We start from the raw sequence: 19826 nt of genomic DNA on the forward strand, positions 1-19826 counted from the left end.
TAGCATCTGAGGAAGGTCAAGTACTTTTCAGGACTAGATTGCCATTGAGCTGTCAGGAGTCTTAATGGGCATCCATAAAGGCAGTTTTCTGAATTAGCCAAAGTCTTATGCACAAGACTTATGTTTGCCCCTTGAAATCAAGCCAGCAGCAGACTCTGGAAGTAGTGAAATACCTACATCATACATTGACAGTGCTATCAAGGCATGTAGTCATAGTGCCTTGGGCAGCAGTGACCTTCATCATCACCCAGATCTAACAGATATCCAGTGACTACCCATGGCTTATGACCCAAGTGAAAACGGATGAACATTCAAACAAGTGACAGTCTCTGCTAATAGCACATAATATAGAGATGTTAGGGGAGCAACAGAAGAACAAACAGAGATCTGCCTTGATATTGAAACTGACTAGTCTAAAATCAGTTCAGACCATAAAACATACACAAAGCATTTTATACATACATACGTGAATAATACTACATGATGCACACAGCTGGACAATGATGCTATTGACAGGTTTTTGAGGACATTTTAGTAAATTGATGTTTTCTTCATTAAGAACTCTATAGAGAACAGTGTGGAGATTCCTTAAAAAACTGGAAATAGAACTGCCTTATGACCCAGCAATCCCACTGCTGGGTATACACATCGAGGTAACCAGAATTGAAAGAGACACGTGTACCCCAATGTTCATCGCAGCACTGTTTATAATAGCCAGGACATGAAAGCAACCTAGATGTCCATCAGCAGATGAATGGATAAGAAAGCTGTGGTACATATACACAATGGAGTATTACTCAGCCATTAAAAAGAATACATTCGAATCAGTTCTAATGAGGTGAATGAAACTGGAGCTGATTATACAGAGTGAAGTAAGCCAGAAAGAAAAACACCAATACAGTATACTAATGCATATATATGGAATTTAGAAAGATGGTAACAATAACCCTGTATGCAAGACAGCAAAAGAGACACAGATGTATAGAACAGTCTTTTGGACTCTGTGGGAAAGGGTGGGGGAATGATTTAGGACAGTAGCATTGAAACATTTATAATATCATATAAGAAACGAAGCACCAGTCCAGTTTCGATGCAGGACCCAGGATGCTTGGGGCTGTGCACTGGGACGACCCAGAGGGATGGTACGGGGAGGGAGGTGGGAGGAGGGTTCAGGATTGGGAACACGTGTACACCTGAGGTGGATTCATGTTGATGTATGGCAAAACCAATACAATATTGTAGAGTAATTAACTTCCAATTAAAATAAATAAATTTAAATTTAAAAAATAAAATAAAAATAAGGCTAGAACAAGGAACTCTGATCAGTATTATGTGGCAGCCCAGAGGCGAGGGGAGTGTGAGGGAGAATGGATACAGGAATACGGACGGCTGGGTCCCTGTGCTGTTCACCTGTTACTACCATAATCGACTGGACTCCAAAACAGAATAGATTCTTAAAAATTTTTTAAATAATAAGGCTTGAGAAATGAAGGATAAAACAAATTGGCTTATATTATTAGAAGAAATACATTTTTAAGTGATTATTATTGTTCTTTTCTTCAGCCGACAAGAGCTGTTCTCATGGAGCTTTGACCTGCTCCTCTTCTAACAGCTGTATCCCAGTGCACAAGCGCTGTGATGGTTTTGCTGACTGCATGGATTTCCAACCTGATGAATCCAGCTGCTTAGGTAACTACCCATTGAAATATTCTTTGCAATATGAGTCAGTAACTTCACCTGTGTACAATAAAAATATTAAAACTTGAAATTCTAAATAACAGCAAACAGAATAATTACATTTTTGTTATTGGCTTAGTGGCAGGAGGAATGTTAATGTTATTTTGCTACATTTATAGAAATTTACAATATATAATACAATGAACTCATGTATACTCTATTTTAAAATGTTCACAAAATAAAAAACAATTTTAATTTAATATAACTTACATTATTAGCATTTAATAATCTCCTCTAAGCAAATTGCTAGTTTCTTAATAACCCTACATAATCTAATCTTATATAACACCTACATAATCAAATATGTTATTAATATTTTTAATTGTGCATTTTGCTCACCTCTTCCTAAGAACTCCCTATTTGCATGATCTAGTCATGCTTAAAAGTCAATTTATGAAACTTTAGACTAGCTGTTAAAGATTTTTCTTTCTTCTGACCCCAGAATATTTATAAGAACTGATAATATGTTTTTGTGATTATACTTTTATCAAAACTGCTTTAATAGCCTCTAATTTGTTGTAGCACATTGTTAACATCTCTCCTGAGTAATTGAATTTTTATTTCATGCAGGGATATGTAAAATAAAAGATAGAGGCAATGTAAATGTCACAAGTAAAAGATAATATGAACTGATGATAAAAGATAATATTCAATCACATTTTATAAATAAACTAGGGATATTTCATATTAAAACTATGACAGAATATATTCTTTGTATCTTTCAAGATAGAAAAACATTATGAGATAAGCAACAAAGCAAGTTATTTAAAACCAAATCATAGTTCAAAAATATTTTTTATGCTGCTAAAAATGAGTTCTTGCACAGCACTGAATTTTAGGAGCACAAAGGGAAATCAAGAAGTGGGCAAATCTGATCCCATAAAATATGCAAAGATGAATGCTCTTTGACTTTATGTCTCTATTAGGCATGCTTATACATCAGATCAGATATCCAAAAGGATGTGTTCTTACTTTGAAGAGAGATCTTACTCTAAGAATGGTATTAATGAAATAAGTCCATTCTTTGGAGAAGGAAATGGCAATCCACTCCAGTACTATTGCCTGGAAAATCCCACAGACAGAGGAGCCAGTAGGCTACAGTCTATGGGGTCACAAAGAGTCAGACACGACTGAGCGACTTCCTTTGAACTTATGAAGATACAGCACTTATGTCCAGTACTCATATTTATCTATATAAAACTGGGATTTTTTTCAAGATAGTCCTATCTGAGAACAAGTATGTTGCAACATGTTGCAGTTCACTGTCTACTTTGACATATTCTGTCTTTTAAAATATGGTCAGAAAAACAGAAGACCTGTCATTTATACTGTATGATGGACGATCTGTAGATAATATCATAGTACACATTTTTGTGGCCTGTCATTTCAGTCACTCAACAATTCACTTAGTTCATTTACAAAGAATAGGTCATATTGCCACAGCTGTTGGGTAAGAATGAAATACAGAACTAGTGAAACAGTTTTCATAAAAAAAGATCCATATTATCTATCCTTTTATTTATATTTTTATGCCTTTTAGTTTGTCAATCAAATATGATAAAGTTATGTTTCTGTTTTTAAGAATGCCTTTATACCTCATCCATGCTAAAATGTGTCTATGCATATTATACCTTCCTCTTTTCAAACATCATATTATCTTAAGGTCAGCATTTCACAGACTTTTATGAGCCCAATCTTACAGCATCCAATAATTCTCCCAGTGGTCACACAACAGATGGTGAGCAGATGGTCTCCCCTCACCTCAAGGTTTAAGTCATTAACCAAAACATCAAGCTCAGGCACTGCAAGAGTGTTGCAGGTTAAGTATATTTCAATGAGTCCTATTTGTTCTCAAGTTACCCTAAAAAGGAATATTATTCTCAAGTTTTGGTTGTTAGGCAACAGAAAATTATTAAACAGAATATGTCTCAGTTAATTTACATTGGAAGTCTTTTTCCAGTCATTTGCAGTAGTAGAGTTAATAAAGATTATGTTAAAGTGATACTGTAATTGTGATAATCATTATTTAAAGGAGAATTAGGGAAAGGCACACAAAATGTACAGTTATCAGATGAGATAGTATTAATTTAATATTTGAACAACAATAATAATATAGCTTAATAAAGTTTCAGAGCTTCTAAAAACCAAACCAAAAGATAACACAAAAACATCTCATACAAGTACTTGTGAAGCTTTTTCAAGTTTCTGAAATGCAGTTTATCCCCCCTGCTGTCCCTGAGCTGGGATTTCAAGACAAAGAAAAGTCTCTGCCCACTAGGAATTTAGTTTGCTGCACAATTTTCCGGTGAACTCTTATAATCTATAGAGCTTTTGAAACTACATACAGTGTACTGTATATATGTATGTTTAACCCATGGCAGTGCCTAAATACCACATAATATCAAGAAACACAACAGGTAATAGAAATTCTGCACTGAATAGCAAATTATTTGACATTTTTAGACTAACAGGGTTTAGAACTAGAGGACCAAAATTTAAACATCTGGTGTTCCCTTGCTGTTAACTTAAGCAAATTATACTATTAACCAGTTTCTTCCTCCGCTAAAAAAAAAAAAAAAAAGAAGAAGAAGATAAATATGGAATATAGGGATATACCACTTAATGCTGTGAGGAATAAATGAAGTAACATCAGTAAAATTCTTGGGACTCTTGCTGTATGTCTCTGATAGAGCAGGTCTTCTGTAAATGGTAGTGAGATGGTGGTCATGATGATAGAAGGAAAATAAGAGAATTTGGAGAGAACAGTGGTAATATAAATTAAGTTCCATGGTAAACTCAAAGAACCCCCTAAAAGGACTTCCCTTGTGGTCCAATGGCCAAGACTCCATGCTCCCAAAGCAGAGGACTCAGGTTTGATTCCTGGTTGGGGAACTAGATCCCACATGCCCCAATTAAGGATCTGGCATGCCGCAACAAAGATTGAAGATCCTGCGTGTGGCAACTAAGACCCAGGAGAGCCAAATAAATAAATAAATTGTATCATTTTAAAAAAGAGAACACCACATATAGAGAAATGGATGAGAACAATCATTTAATACTTTATTCATACCACTCACTGCTATAAAAATGTCCAGTTCAGTCGCTCAGTCGTGTCCAACTCTTTGTGATCCCATGGACTACAGCACACCAGGCTTCTCTGTCCATCACCAACTCCTGGAGTTCACTTGAACTCATGTCCATTGAGTCAGTGATGGCATCCAACCATCTCATCCTCTGTCGTCCTGTTCTCCTCCTGCCCTCAATCTTTCCCAGCATCAGGGTCCTTTCCAATGAGTCAGTTCTTTGCATCAGTTGGCCCAAGTATTGGAACTTCAGATATCAGTCATTCCAAATTTATCTTCCCAGAAGTCCTATAAAAGAAGATCATCTTCATTTTAAACATGAAGAACTTTATACCCAACCCAACAACAATACGTAAATCATTAAATAAGTCATGTATCACAGAGGGAAAACCAAGACTCACATGATTGTCAGTCTTCCTTATAGTCCACCATAGAATAGTCATCACTACTCTAGTAGTGGATAATAGTTTCCATGCAACTGAGAAGGGGAAAATATATATATATTAAATATAAATATAAAGATATATGATTATATTATATATAAATATTATATAGAGTGAAAAGTGAAATTGAAAGTCGGTCATGCCTCACTCTTTGTGACCCCATGGGCTATACAGTCCATGGAATTCTCCAGGCCAGAATACTGGAGTGGGTCTCCAAGGAATCTTCCCAACCTAGGGATCAAACCCAGGTCTCCCACATGACAGGTGGATTCTCTACCAGCTGAGCCACCAGGGAAGCCCAAATATTGTATAAAGATATATAAGCATATTTTATAAATATATATGTGTAAAAATATTTTACATAAATATATATTTGTGTGTGTGCCTAATGCAGATTATTTAGATTTAAGCTTAAAAGTTACTTTTGTTTTTATACTCATCACTTGTCCAACTTATATGTGTTTTCTGCTTATCTAAAGCCATACGTGAGAGTGAGACTGAATGTGAATCCTTTCCGGAATGGTATTTCCACATAGTTAATAGTGAGTTGTATAGGCTTCCAGACACATGGTTATGATAAACAATTCAAGAGGGTACAAGGCAGTGAGATATTTGTGTTGCTAATTCTAACATACAGCTTATGGATTTCTAGCTCCCAACTATTCATTTATCTACTAAATATTTTTTTGTATCTTCATTACTATCTGGTGTCCATGTCTTTCCCCATTTCATTCTCTGCTCTCTGCTGTAAATTGTTTTGAATAAATTAAAGATGAAAATGCTTGTACTGTTTCTGCCCATTATCTTTATAAAGAACTTGGTTTTAAGGCCAAAACTTAGAAAATCTTCTCACAGAGATAATCTAGAAACCTTTGTTCACCCAGACACCGGGATTCACTCTTTGTTGCAGCCGATGCTTGTGTTCTTTCTGCTGTGCTCCACTCTCTTGTGTAAGAAAATATATAATTAGATTCCCACAAAATCATTCTGATGTAAAGCAAGCATCAAAGCAAATTTTAATAACTCTAGAAAAAAAAATCTGCAGCTGTGTATTATATTTTGACACTGTGGAGTATCAGACATTCTATTTTTTTTATTATTAAAACACAGCTCTTACTTGAGGAAGATTAAAATTGTACCTAAGACAAAAAAATAATAATAAAATGGCTAATCTAACAAGGTATGTATCTATTTATTCTCTATCAAATTCATAGAGTATTTTTAGTCAGACTAGCTAATTTCTTATTTATGAAGGAAATTTCACATCTGCTCTGTTCAGTCAAGTCTGCCTTCAATGCTTGAGGGGGGCAGCTCCTTATGCTCATTTCCAGCCCTGCACTTTCCTCTTGAAGTTACACAGGAGGATTTGGGGAAGGCAAGACAGGAAATATACCCCTAGAAAAGCAAAACACTGCAAAGTTTTGAAATGAAATATATACAAAACACATGGTATATTTCAAGTTTGTTCCCAGAATGAAACCTTTCTTCTTCCCTGTTTTCCTCTTTTCTGATGCCTCTACCAGCCCTTTCTGAACTTTCAGTGACTGACCTGACAATCTGACTCTTTAGACTCATGGTTTCCTTCAATGGATAATACCTACATAATGTCTCTATTTCTCCTCTTTACTTTTCTGCTATGCCTCATGAACATCAACCTTCCTCTGCCCAAGTAAATGATTTCTCTATCTGTGTTAATATTTCGCCTTTCTTCAGACCTAAAAATCTGCCCACTGAATACTTCCATTTGGATGTCCCTTAGGCACCTAAAACACAACATCATTGTTCCCTTTAAAATCTTCCTTCCCCATAAATTCCACAACTCAAGGAATCAAGCCATCAATTAATAAGTAGCCCAGTCAGAAATTTGAATATCATCCTTGACTTTCCCAAAATGTTTCAGTCCCAATATTTAAATATCTCATAAATTCCCACAAATCTGAATGTTCCCATTCCATCTCTTTCATTCAGGCATTCCTGGATTGTGACATACACCCAGATTTTTTGCCTTTGCCCTTCCATTGACTGTAAACTCTGTAGCCAGAATTATCTTTCTAAAGCATAAGCCATACCACTTCCCTTCTTAAGAGTGTAGCTTCATAGGATAAAGTTTAAACTCCCTGAGCCCAGATGATCTGGTCCCTGTGTGTCTATGACCTTCTCTCATAATTTGTATTATCAACAACCCAGTCTGGTGGAACATCCTTCAGTTTCTCAAATACATCACAATCTTTTCTCATACCTTTGTGTCTTTATGTTTACCTTGACACACACACATAGACACACAGACACAGACACACAGACACACAGACACAGACGGACACAGACACACACACAGACACACACACACACACACACACACACCCCTATCCAAATAAAAGCTCTTCTGGAGCTTTTCCTCATTGGTCAAATTTTACTTAGGTTCTCTCCTTGGTGTCCCCATTACCCTTGTTACATTTATTACAAAGTAGATTACTTTTAATACCATATTTTAATTCCCTAGTAACTTTTTACATCCTCTATGAAGCTGGAAGGTCAATGAGAGCAGAGGCTGTGCCTATATCATTTTTAGATCAACATTTCTTAAACACATATTATGATCCTGATGTTCTATTAACATTCTCAACAGCCCTATGAGATAGGTACTATTATTAACCCTGTTTAACAGAGAGAAACCTGAGGCACCGAGAGACTAACTACCTTGCTCTGAATCACACAGCTAATAGACCTAGCTGAGATTTCAACTCAGGTGGTCTGGCTCCAGTACCCTCAGCCTTAACAGCTATGAAGCTTCCTATATTATTTATCATTCCATATCCAGTGCCTAGCCAAGTGCCAGACATAGAATAGGGGCTCAAAATAGATGTGTGGATTACACATTAAAAGCAGTGTAGTCTTCTCAACTACTGGAGTTATGATAGCCTAATCAGAGAAGAATTATCTCCTATAAGAAAGGTGTGAAGAAGCCAAAAAGAGTAGAGAGGGGGTTAAGTGAGTAGGGAAATTGGCAATTTTCAATGGATCGGGATCGTGTAGTGACAATACAAGGAGACACTGTAAAGGAAAGAGCTGAAATCACTAATCACTTCTTTTTTATTGGAGTATAATTGCTTTACACTGTTGTGTTAGTTTCTGCTGGACAGCAATCTGAATCAGCTATTATGCATACATATATCCCCTCCCTCTTGAGTCTTCCACCCCCAGCCCCTATCCCATCCCTCTAGGTTATCACAGAGCACACTCAGCTAAAGCTCTGCTATACAGCAGCCTCCCACTAGCTACTTGTCTTCCACATTGTAGGGTATTGGGGAGAGCAACACTAACCACTTCTACAGGCATGACTGCATGAAACTATTTAGCTTCTTTTTAACTTATAAACAAACCATCTTTGAAAATAAATGTTTATGCTAACCTAGAACTCAGGAATGATACAAGCAGCAAAATAAGCAGGTTCAGGGCGGTGAGGATCCATTTGAGCTGTGTTGACATCTGTCACAAACATGGAGGGTAGGACCAAATTCTGCGTACAAGTGACGTTTTATCAGAATGACAGTCACCCATGCGAAGCATTTATCTGCCATGATATAGTGACTGGTGTGTGGAACTGAAGAAATGTTTCAGTAAAGAAAACGTTTCAGTATAATCACAAAGATGTCATACAGACCTTCTAAATAAGTAGATTGTACCTAATCTATGGGGAAAGAAAGTCTTAGGACCAAGCACTGGGCATGTATAAGGAATGAACACGTCCAGAGCAGTGGGGACATTGAACAAATCTGGGTGTACAGGAAAGTAGCCTAAACAAATTCCTGTGCTTTTAGCAAGTAGGAAGCAATTTATTCTCCATGATTAGATTTAATGTCTTGATTAATAGTAATATGTCTTCCTTCTTCCTGGTAATATTTATAATTAACTGTGGGTTTTGGGTTACTTCTTTTTAGAGTGTCCAAGAGGTTACTGCAGAAATGGTGGGACTTGTGTGGTGGAGAAAAATGGTCCATTGTGTCGGTAAGAATAATTGCCTTTTTAAAATTTTTTAAACATTTATTATAGTCATCTTGTTTTTCTTGAGGCTGATCTAAGAGAACATAATGAACATGTTATTAAGGTAAAAACTGAATAATGGCACTATATTAATATTTGTCCATTTGAGTATGAGAAAGGAATATTTGATATTTAGGAAAATATCAGTGATTTCACATGATTTTATATCTCTCAGCATTCATTTTATATTGTATGGGATATATAGTTTTAATAATATTCATTATTTCTTGTTTTTAATTTTTGTATCAGATTATAAAAAGATTTCATATCGATATCATCTTATTTCAGATAAACTGAATGTCTGTATTTCCTATCTCCCTTTTTATTTCATGGTCTATATTTTTCTTTTCTAACAAGACAAGAATAAAATTAATTCACAAGTAAAACCTTTTTCTGGTTTATTCAATGGATGTTTATGAGTAGATAAAGTTAAGGTACAGTTAAGGAATATATTTACATAGTTAAAGCAAAAATATTCAGAAAGAGTTCTTGTGATTTCTTCTGGGAATTATTTATATTGCCTATCAAAGATGGCTTAAATTTTTGTCTCTCACCCTTTAGGGAATATCACTGAAAACAGTTTCATAAATTCTAAAGGAAATGATGCATATTCTATTATATTTGTGTTTATGATTTTTTATTCTAACAGACCAGTGTATATATTACTTTGCTTATTAGAGAAATGGTTTCAGGTTGACACTCAAGTCATAACAAAGCACACAAAAGTATTAATATCTGGAAAAACTCATTAATAGTTGTTTAAATTCTTCTATCCTTCTGAGTCAACACTCATATTTTAGAAAAATTCATTTATCACTTTAAAAGACAGCAAACACATCTACCAAGGAGAACAACAAAAATTTTTATGATGAAATACTACAGTATTTTAACATTGTTGGAACAGAAATATTAATGTGTTTCTCAAAGTTTTTGGCTCTCAAATTCACTACATAATTTAACTCACAACATCTTAGCAAAATTATACTTTTCCCTGTATCAGTTTCCATGGAAATTAGCTTTCTACAAACTATGACTTCATGGAAATACAGGATACATATTACTAATTTCTAAAAATCTTGTGGAAGAAATTGAGAAAGATGGCATAAATATTTATTGAACATCAGCTGAGTGGGTAATGTTTAGTATCAACTGTTTACAATAAGGAGGTCCCAGTTTTTCTCTTTTCTAACCCTGATGGTTAGACAAAAGCTTCCAACTGTAGTTAGTCTCAGCTGAGCAAGCAGAGTTTTGCGTTCTTGGCAACATCCTCGTGTGCTTAAATAAACTTTAAAATTTGAAATCCAGATGGTGATGTTTGAAACTTGTTTCTCTCAAGTGAGGAAACTCTGATGTGGGGGGAAAAGATATGACAAGAGAATTGAGAGAGAGCTAGACTAAAGAAAGAAATTAATGCAGCAAAATGTATTGAGTTGGCCCAAAACTTTGTTCGGATTTTTCACAAGATCTTATGGAAAAAACCCGCATGAAGTTTTTGGTCAATGCAATATAAAGGAATTCACTGACTGGAAAGCCAATGAAATATTTTATTATGTTACTTTGCATAATAAATAATACTTTTCAAATAGCTAGCTAACTGTAATTACCATCAATATAAACAACTGGTCTGAGGGCTCTCTGCTCCATAGGGGTGAAAAATATGACTTTTAAACATTTTTCTCATAGTATAATATGGTAGCCTTTTCATTCAAATTTTTATTTCTTTAAATGGTGAGCTGCAGAAGTGACACATGTATTATAATAAAGTTTTTTAAAAGCGTAAAATAGTGTATGAAGCAAAAGTAGAAATCCCAATACCTAAATTCTCCTCTTGAGTAGTATGTGTTATATCCACACGGCTTTCTTTTCACACACACACACACACACGCACACACAAGCACACACACACACACAAGCACACATTTATTTCTTACAGAAATGTGAATTACACTTTACAATACACGATGTACTGTGTATGTGTGTTTTCTTTATGTCTCTTCACGAAATGCCATGCTGTTCTTCCACATCCGTCGGCATAGCTCTAGATCTGCCACTTACTGGTTGTGTATTACTGGGTGAATCCGCTAATCTGACTGTTTCAGCTTCTTCTTTGTTAAAATGGAGAAAATAAGTGCACTCATAGAGCCTCCTAGAGCCGTTAAGAGATTTAAAGGGGTTAATATACGTAAGGCATTCTGCACAAAGCCTGACACATAAGACATTATAGGAATGCTACTCATTATTATTACTATGCCACTATTTTATACTGTGTAGTATATAGTATTCAATATATGGGCTTGTCATCATTTAATTAACCCCATTAATCCTATTACTGGTTGTTTTGTTCTTAAACATTTTGTTTCACAGTTATATTGCAATACCCATCCTTTGACTTGTTCTTGTACATTTCCTTACTTTAAGCATAATGTGTCTTTCTGGAATGCCAAATAATAACATAAATTATTTCTAATGGCACTTAGTGTCGATTCATTTCCAGTTAAATTTAGCATCCAGTTCATTTGTCACATACAGATATTCATTTTTGGATATAAGGTTAGATGAAGACAGCTTTAGAATACAGTTTTAGAGTAACTCTAGGGTACTGTGGAAAGGTGTTGGCTTTATATCAAGCCCTATTCTCTCATTCCCAAGAGTGGGAATTCATTGTCATTCTTATCCAAATAAATAAGGACACAAAGTCCAAAGCCCATCTCTCACTCAGGCCACTGTGGATACAAGAATTTCATGGTTTCCTGAGGAAACTTGTCAGAAAAGCCTTTGAACTTCCTCTTGGAATCTGTGAGAAAGGACCTTCAGGCTTAATCTACAATCCCAGAGGAAAGAGACTTTACAAGGTCATTCATATTGCTAGGAGCTTGTAATTATTCACAAGAGTAGAAGCTACAAGGTGAATCATGGTTTCCCATTACTTGAGAAACACTATGGCTTGGAATGTTCAATGACTTAGGAAGCAAACAATGAGCCAAAAGATTCTTCACCTGGGGAGGCTTGATTATTATATTATTTCAATATACTAGCATGTTTATTAGAAAAAAGAGTGAGCTATGTAATATAAATTCCAAGTTAATATGGAGGGCAGGAAAGAAGTTACAAGAAAGAAAAGAAAATCAAGTTAGCCAGGCTAAGAGAGAGAAATAGGAAATAGTATTAAATTTAAAGTACTTCTACAATTACATACATATACAGAAGTTTACTATATACATATTTATTTCATATATATTTTTATTGTATAAACATTATATGTTATATTTTTATTTCACATATATTTAATTTTAAACAAAAATATATTTAGAAGAACTGAAAAAAGGCAAGAAAAAAACGATTTGACAAATGAGTACAAAAATACACAGTGGTAACTTTAATATCAAAACCCCACAAAATTATAGTATAAGCACATTTTTAAAAGGTTATATTGCTAAATTAAAATGATACATTCTAAAAGTTACAAAAGACAAAAATCCCTATGAAGCCAACGACCTAGTAACAAAATACAGAAAGCAGCAGTTTCTAGATACCCAAAAGAAAAAAAAAAGGATGACAAAAGAAAATAAACACCTTTTTGGAAATTTTGAATACCATTTCTAGGAAGCCCTTAGGTGAGAAATGCATTTTAACCTGGAATTTTAAAAGACAATAAAAATGATAATTTCTCTTTTCTCATCTTCTCTCCGTGTCAGCATGTGAGAGTGAATCACAGTTTTTCTTCATCTGGTTTCTGACATATCACTGGCCATCACTCTCACTTTGCTCTACTAGTTCCTTCTCCTTCTTGTAATACTGGAGTGCTCCAATACTCAGGGCTTGAAAGCCTTCTCTTTTCTGCCTACTTTCTCTTACCATATGATCTCATCTAAGCTTGGGTTAATTTATTGACTTTGAATTGTGTATTAGCAGTTCAAACCTATCCTACCAAATTCCACATTCTTAAATTCAGCTGCCAAGAAGACATCAGACTTCATCTGGCTATCTAATGGACATCACAAATATAACATGTCCAAAAAGATCTTTTGCCTCGACAGGGCATCTTCTCTTTCTCCACGCTTTGCACACACTGTTACCTCTGCCTCAAGTTTTCTTTTTTTGCCTTATTTTCCCAAAGGATGCTTTTTAATACTTAAGATCCAATATAAATGGCATTTTCTTTGGATATCTTTTCCCATACAAACCAAGTAAAATGACTCAATGCTCCTTCTATGCTCCTCTATTGACTCTATAAGCATGTTATTTTACAAGTCTTCGTTTTACTTCATTATCTATTTAAAACCTATCCATCCTATTAAGAAATATATTTCCAATGTAATTTTTAATGACCATCAAAATTTGCTTTTCCCAATTTTTATTAGTTTTGTATATAAGAATAAAATCTTAGTTATGATCACAGACAGTTTTAAAAAAATAAATTACATATTTGTTGCAGAAAAGTTTGAAAACAAAGCTTTGTGATATAAAAAAGTTTGCAATATGAACAGTAAAAATCAGTTGGAAAGGAAAATTAAAATATTAGTTCAATGAGGAAAAGGAGCTATTAAAAATTCTAACCATTAAAGGCAAACTTCTTCATGTATATTTTGTTGGAAGATAATGTGTATCTGGGGCTTCCCTCATAGCTAAGTTGGTAAGGAAATGGCCTGCAATTCAGGCCACCTGGATTCAATTCCTGGGTCAGGAAGATCCCCTGGAGAAGGAAATGGCAACCCACTCCAGTATTCTTGCCTAGAGAATCGCCATGGACAGAAGAGCCTTTCAGGCTACAGTCCATGAGGTCGCCAAGAGTCAGACACAACTTAGAGACTAAACCACCACCGATGTATATCCAGTGATATTTACATTTCAATGACAACATTTGAAAAAGTGGTCTAAGAGTTTTATTTTTACTAGCCTGGAGACTATATAATTTGAAATTGCTTAAAGTTAAGATTAAAAAAATAATAATAACTTTGACTTAAAGGAAATTCAAAAATTTTCAAAAATTCTTTTAGAGAGTGTGGGCAAAAATTTTGAAGACCAAAATAGAAAATAAAGGTCCTGTTTTTTGTACTTTTTCATCAGATCAGTTCAGTCACTCAGTCATGTCTGACTGTGACCCCACAGACTGCAGCATCCCAAGCCTGTCCATCGCCAACTCCCAGAGTTTACTCAAACTCATGTCCATTGAGTCGGTGATGCCATCCAACCATCTCATTCTCTGTTGTCCCCTTCTCCTGCCTTCAATCTTTCCCAGCATCAGGGTCTTTTCCAATGAGTGAGTTCTTCGAATCAGGTGGCCAAAGTACTGGAGTTTCAGCTTCAGCATCAGTCCTTCCAATGAATATTCAGGACTGATCTCCTTTAGGATGGACTGGTTGGATCTCCTTGCAGTCCAAGGGACTCTCAAGAGTCTTCTCCAACACCACAGTTTAAAAGCATCAATTCTTTGGTGCTCAGCTTTCTTTATAGTCCAACTCTCACATCCATATATGACTACTAGAAAAACCATAGCCTTGACTAGACAGACCTTTATTGGCAAAGTAATGTCTTTGCTTTTTAATATGCTGTCTAGGTTGGTCGTAACTCTTCTTCCAAGGAGCAGGTGTCTTAATTTCATGGCTGCAGTCACCATCTGCAGTGATTTTCGAGCCCCAAGAAATAGTCTCTCACTGTTTCCACTGTTTCCCCATCTATTTCCCATGAAAAGATGGCACCAGATGCCATGATCTTAGTTTTCTGAATGTTGAGCTTTAAGCCAGATTTTTCACTCTTCTCTTTCACTTTCATCAAGAGGCTCTTTAGTTGTTCTTCGCTTTCAGCCAAAGGGTGGTGTCATCTGCATATCTGAGGTTATTGATACTTCTCCCGGCAATCTTGATTCTAGCTTGTGTTTCATCCACCCCAGCATTTCTCATGATATACCCTGCATATAAGTTAAATAAGCAGGGTGGCAATATACAGCCTTGACGTACTCCTTTCCCTATTTGGAACCAGTCTGTCATTCCATGTCCATTTCTAACTGTTACTTCCTGACCTGCATACAGATTTCTCAAGTGGCAGGTCAGGTGGTCTGGTGTTCCCATTTCTTTAAGAATTTTCCAGAGTTTGTTGTATATCTTTTCATGACTAATACCAAATTCATACCTGATGTTATAAGAACTATTTGTGTAATATACTGAATGAAGGATGAACAAATGGATATACATGCAAAGTTCTGGAGTTTCAATGAAAAAAATATCAATACTTTTAAATATGTTCTTAAGTTATTGAGGTGAGCATATACAGTCAAATCGCTCAGTCATGACCCTTTGTGACCCCATGGACTGTAGCCTGCCAGGCCCCTCCATCCATGGGATTTTCCAGGCAAGAATACTGGAGTGGGTTGCCATTTCCTTCTCCAGGGGATCTTCCCAACCCAAGGATCAAACCCAGGTCTCCTGCACTGCAGACAGACTCTTTACCATCTGAACCACCAGGGAAGCCCAGGTGAGCATATGGTCTCACCAAAACTCAGACTGTCAACCACAAAGGGATTATTCAATGTTTTCTAAGTAGATTGCAAGAAGAATATTGAGTGAGCCTGTGATGTGCTCATTATACTAAAAAGTAATGACTCTCCAGTTTATAGGACAGAATGGATATCAATAAAGATAAATATCACCCATTAAAGAAACTCTACTTTGCTATAATGACAGAAGAGGGTGCTCTTAAACTAGAAATCTTATAAACTACCTCAAATCCACAACCCTAGGCTTTAAATGAAGAGTAAATGCAATTTTCATACCTACAAAGCTGTTTAAAAGTTTAAACAGTTTCATACCTGTTTAGAAGTTCACCTTATGAACACTATTCTTCTTCCCACAAAAAAGAAAAAGAAGAGGAGGAGTAAGGGGAAGGAAGGAAGGAAAGAAGAAAAAACAAGTAATATGAAGTAAAAGACAGAATACTCGACGATCTCAACCAGGCACCTCCATCCATGGAATTTTCCAGGCAAGAGTACTGGAGTGGGTTCCCATTGCCTTCTCTTAAATACTGTCATAAAAAAAAAAAAAATTTAGAGATAAGGGGAAAAAAATTTTCACTGAGAAAGACAAAACCAAAGTAAAAATGGACAACACAACAGTAAGAATCAAATTACTGATTGAACTCAGGAAAGAAATTTAAAAACCAAAACTAAATTATAATTCTCTCAAAGGAGGATATATTCAAATTAAATTTATTAAGGAATTTTGAACAAAAGTGAGAAAATAACCAAGGGAATGAAAGTGGGATGAAGTAAAAAGAACCAAAGAGAAAGTAAGTGAAGTGGAAGACAAAAATCATTCATGTACAGCTGGCCCTTGAACAACATGGATTTGAAGTACATCCAAGTTATATGCAGATTACAAATTCACTTATATACAGATTTTTGAAAAACATATGTACTACAGTATACCACATTTCATGACTGGTTGGATCTGGGAATGTGGAACTTCAGATACAGCAGGTCAGCTGTAAATTTATACACAAATTTTCTTTTTTTTTTTTTATACATAGAGATTAAATTTATTTTTTTTTGTAACCATTTTTTTTATTTTTTATTTTTTAAATTTTAAAATCTTTAATTCTTACATGCGTTCCCAAACATGAACCCCCCTCCCACCTCCCTCCCCACAACATCTCTCTGGGTCATCCCCATGCACCAGCCCCAAGCATGCTGCACCCTACGTCAGACATGGACTGGTGATTCAATTCTTACATGACCGTATACATGTTAGAATTCCCATTCTCCCAAATCATCCCACCCTCTCCCTCTCCCTCTGAGTCCAAAAGTCCATTATACACATCTGTGTCTTTTTTCCTGTCTTGCATACAGGGTCGTCATTGCCATCTTCCTAAATTCCATATATATGTGTTAGTATACTGTATTGGTGTTTTTCTTTCTGGCTTACTTCACTCTGTATAATTGGCTCCAGTTTCATCCATCTCATCAGAACTGATTCAAATGAATTCTTTTTAATGGCTGAGTAATACTCCATTGTGTATATGTACCACAGCTTTCTTATCCACTCATCTGCTGATGGACATCTAGGTTGTTTCCATGTCCTGGCTATTATAAACAGTGCTGCGATGAACATTGGGGTACATGTGTCTCTTTCAATTCTGGTTTCCTCAGTGTGTATGCCCAGCAGTGGGATTGCTGGGTCATAAGGTAGTTCTATTTGCAATTTTTTAAGGAATCTCCACACTGTTCTCCATAGTGGCTGTACTAGTTTGCATTCCCACCAACAGTGTAGGAGGGTTCCCTTTTCTCCACACCCTCTCCAGCATTTATTGCTTGCAGAGTTTTGGATTGCAGCCATTCTGACTGGTGTGAAGTGGTACCTCATTGTGGTTTTGATTTGCATTTCTCTAATAATGAGTGATGTTGAGCATCTTTTCATGTGTTTGTTAGCCATCTGTATGTCTTCTTTGGAGAAATGTCTATTTAGTTCTTTGGCCCATTTTTTGATTGGGTCATTTATTTTTCTGGAATTGAGCTGCAGAAGTTGCTTGTATATTTTTGAGATTAGTTGTTTGTCAGTTGCTTCATTTGCTATTATTTTCTCCCATTCAGAAGGCTGTCTTTTCACCTTGCTTATATTTTCCTTTGTTGTGCAGAAGCTTTTAATTTTAATTAGATCCCATTTGTTTATTTTTGCTTTTATTTCCAGAATTCTGGGAGGTGGATCATAGAGGATCCTGCTGTGATTTATGTCTGAGAGTGTTTTGCCTATGTTCTCCTCTAGGAGTTTTATAGTTTCTGATCTTACATTTAGATCTTTAATCCATTTTGAGTTTATTTTTGTGTACGGTGTTAGAAAGTAATCTAGTTTCATTCTTTTACAAGTGGTTGACCAGTTTTCCCAGCACAGGGGTTGGTGTCCCGATAACTCAAGTTGTTCAAAGATCAACTGTAGTTTGAGTCCCTAAGGAAGGAAATCAAAACAATAGAACAGAATTAATATTTAAAACTATCATCCAAGAAACTCAAAAATGAAAGAAGACCTGAATTTACATAATGAAATGACGAACAGCTGTTAAGATGACAGTTCGGCAGCAACCCGGGAAATTTGACACAAACCCAGCATTTCAAAGATATATGCTAACCTTAGACTCTAAACCAAAGGAAAATATTCCCATTACCTGTAGGGAAAAAGACCAAATAATAAGGAAAAGGGATTAGTCAAGCATTAGACTTCTGAAATCAGAGAGACAAAGAGACCTATTAGGATTTTCTCCAGAATTTAAAAAAAAAAAAAAAAAAGTCTTTGACAAAATTTAATATCCATTCCTGATTTGTTTTAAAAAGCCGTAAGGAACATATGAATTGGTATCCAATTGATGCTTTCTTAATGTGATAATAAATTCTTATTTTAAATTTTGAATCAATTCTTTATTTATAAATTCAGTATCTTAATTGAGAATCACACAAGGCGTTTCCATTAAGATGTCAGGAACAAGGAAATTTGACCACTCTCTTCGCTGACATTTAAATTTGTATGGGAGATAGTAGTCAATTTAATTGGACCAAAAACAAAAGGAAAAAAGCAGCCTAAGAACTAGAAAAGAACTTAAATTATTATGACAGTAAACCTGGAAAACCTTAGAAAGTTAATCATAAATAAAATTCAAAAATTGAAAACAATTCCATAAGTAATTTTGGAGGGTATAAAATTAGCATTCAGAAATCAGTAGTCAATATACACAAAACTCAGGGAAAATAGAAAAGGAAACTGTATTCATAACAAACACAAAAAGATAAAATATTTAGGAATAAATTTAATAAAGTAAAAAGCAAATACATATGATAAAATCAATCCCACAACCTTGAACAGATAAAAAGACATTTTCCTTCTCTGGGTAGCTGACTCAACATCTTAAAGGACTTTGGTCCCTAGGCCAGTCTATGAATTTTATACAACCCTACAAAAATATCCACAAATTGGGGTAAATAATTTGATAATAAAGTTCATATGGGAAAATAAACATAGAATTAGCTAGTTAACTGTTGAAAAAAGCTACTAGAAGCTGAGTAGAGCGACGAGTACAAAGATAGCAAAGTCCTTATTATTAAAGCAGGGTAGTGCAGGAAATTGAGTAGACTTTATAGACATTTTAGACTAACAGAATAAAAAGTCTAGAAATGCATTTAACTGCATATGAAAACTTAGTAAATATTAATGACAGCATCTCAGTCTCAGAACAGGATGGATTTTCAAGCAGTGTTGGGGCAACTTCGTATCTATTTGGAAAACAGGTAAAAATTAAAACTATACCTCACACCATACACAAATAAAAATAAACTTCAGGTAGATCAGAGTTCAAAGTGAAACCATGGATATACGAGGGTGATTTTTAAAACCAGTTACACACATGGTAAATTTCTCTAATCTGGATATAAGAAAAAAAACAGGTCCAAATACAATCAAATATAATACTGATAAATTTGACTATATAAAAATGTGGTTAGAAGGAATATTTTGCATGTTATAAAAAAGTACCATATGCAACATCA

At 35.2% G+C, this 19826-nt stretch overlaps 1 protein-coding gene across 1 annotated transcript in view; it reads left to right on the forward strand.

Moving 5' to 3' along the window:
- MALRD1 (MAM and LDL receptor class A domain containing 1) overlaps positions 1-19826 on the forward strand; it is a 597692-nt gene that overhangs the window by 481027 nt on the left and 96839 nt on the right. The window contains exons 35-36 of the mRNA XM_005687912.3: positions 1564-1689; positions 9202-9268. Of these exons, the coding sequence (XP_005687969.3) occupies positions 1564-1689; positions 9202-9268 (193 nt within the window). The remainder of the gene's footprint in view (positions 1-1563; positions 1690-9201; positions 9269-19826) is intronic.

Source organism: Capra hircus, chromosome 13 (assembly GCF_001704415.2).
Source record: "Capra hircus breed San Clemente chromosome 13, ASM170441v1, whole genome shotgun sequence".
Taxonomy (NCBI): Eukaryota; Metazoa; Chordata; class Mammalia; order Artiodactyla; family Bovidae; genus Capra; species Capra hircus.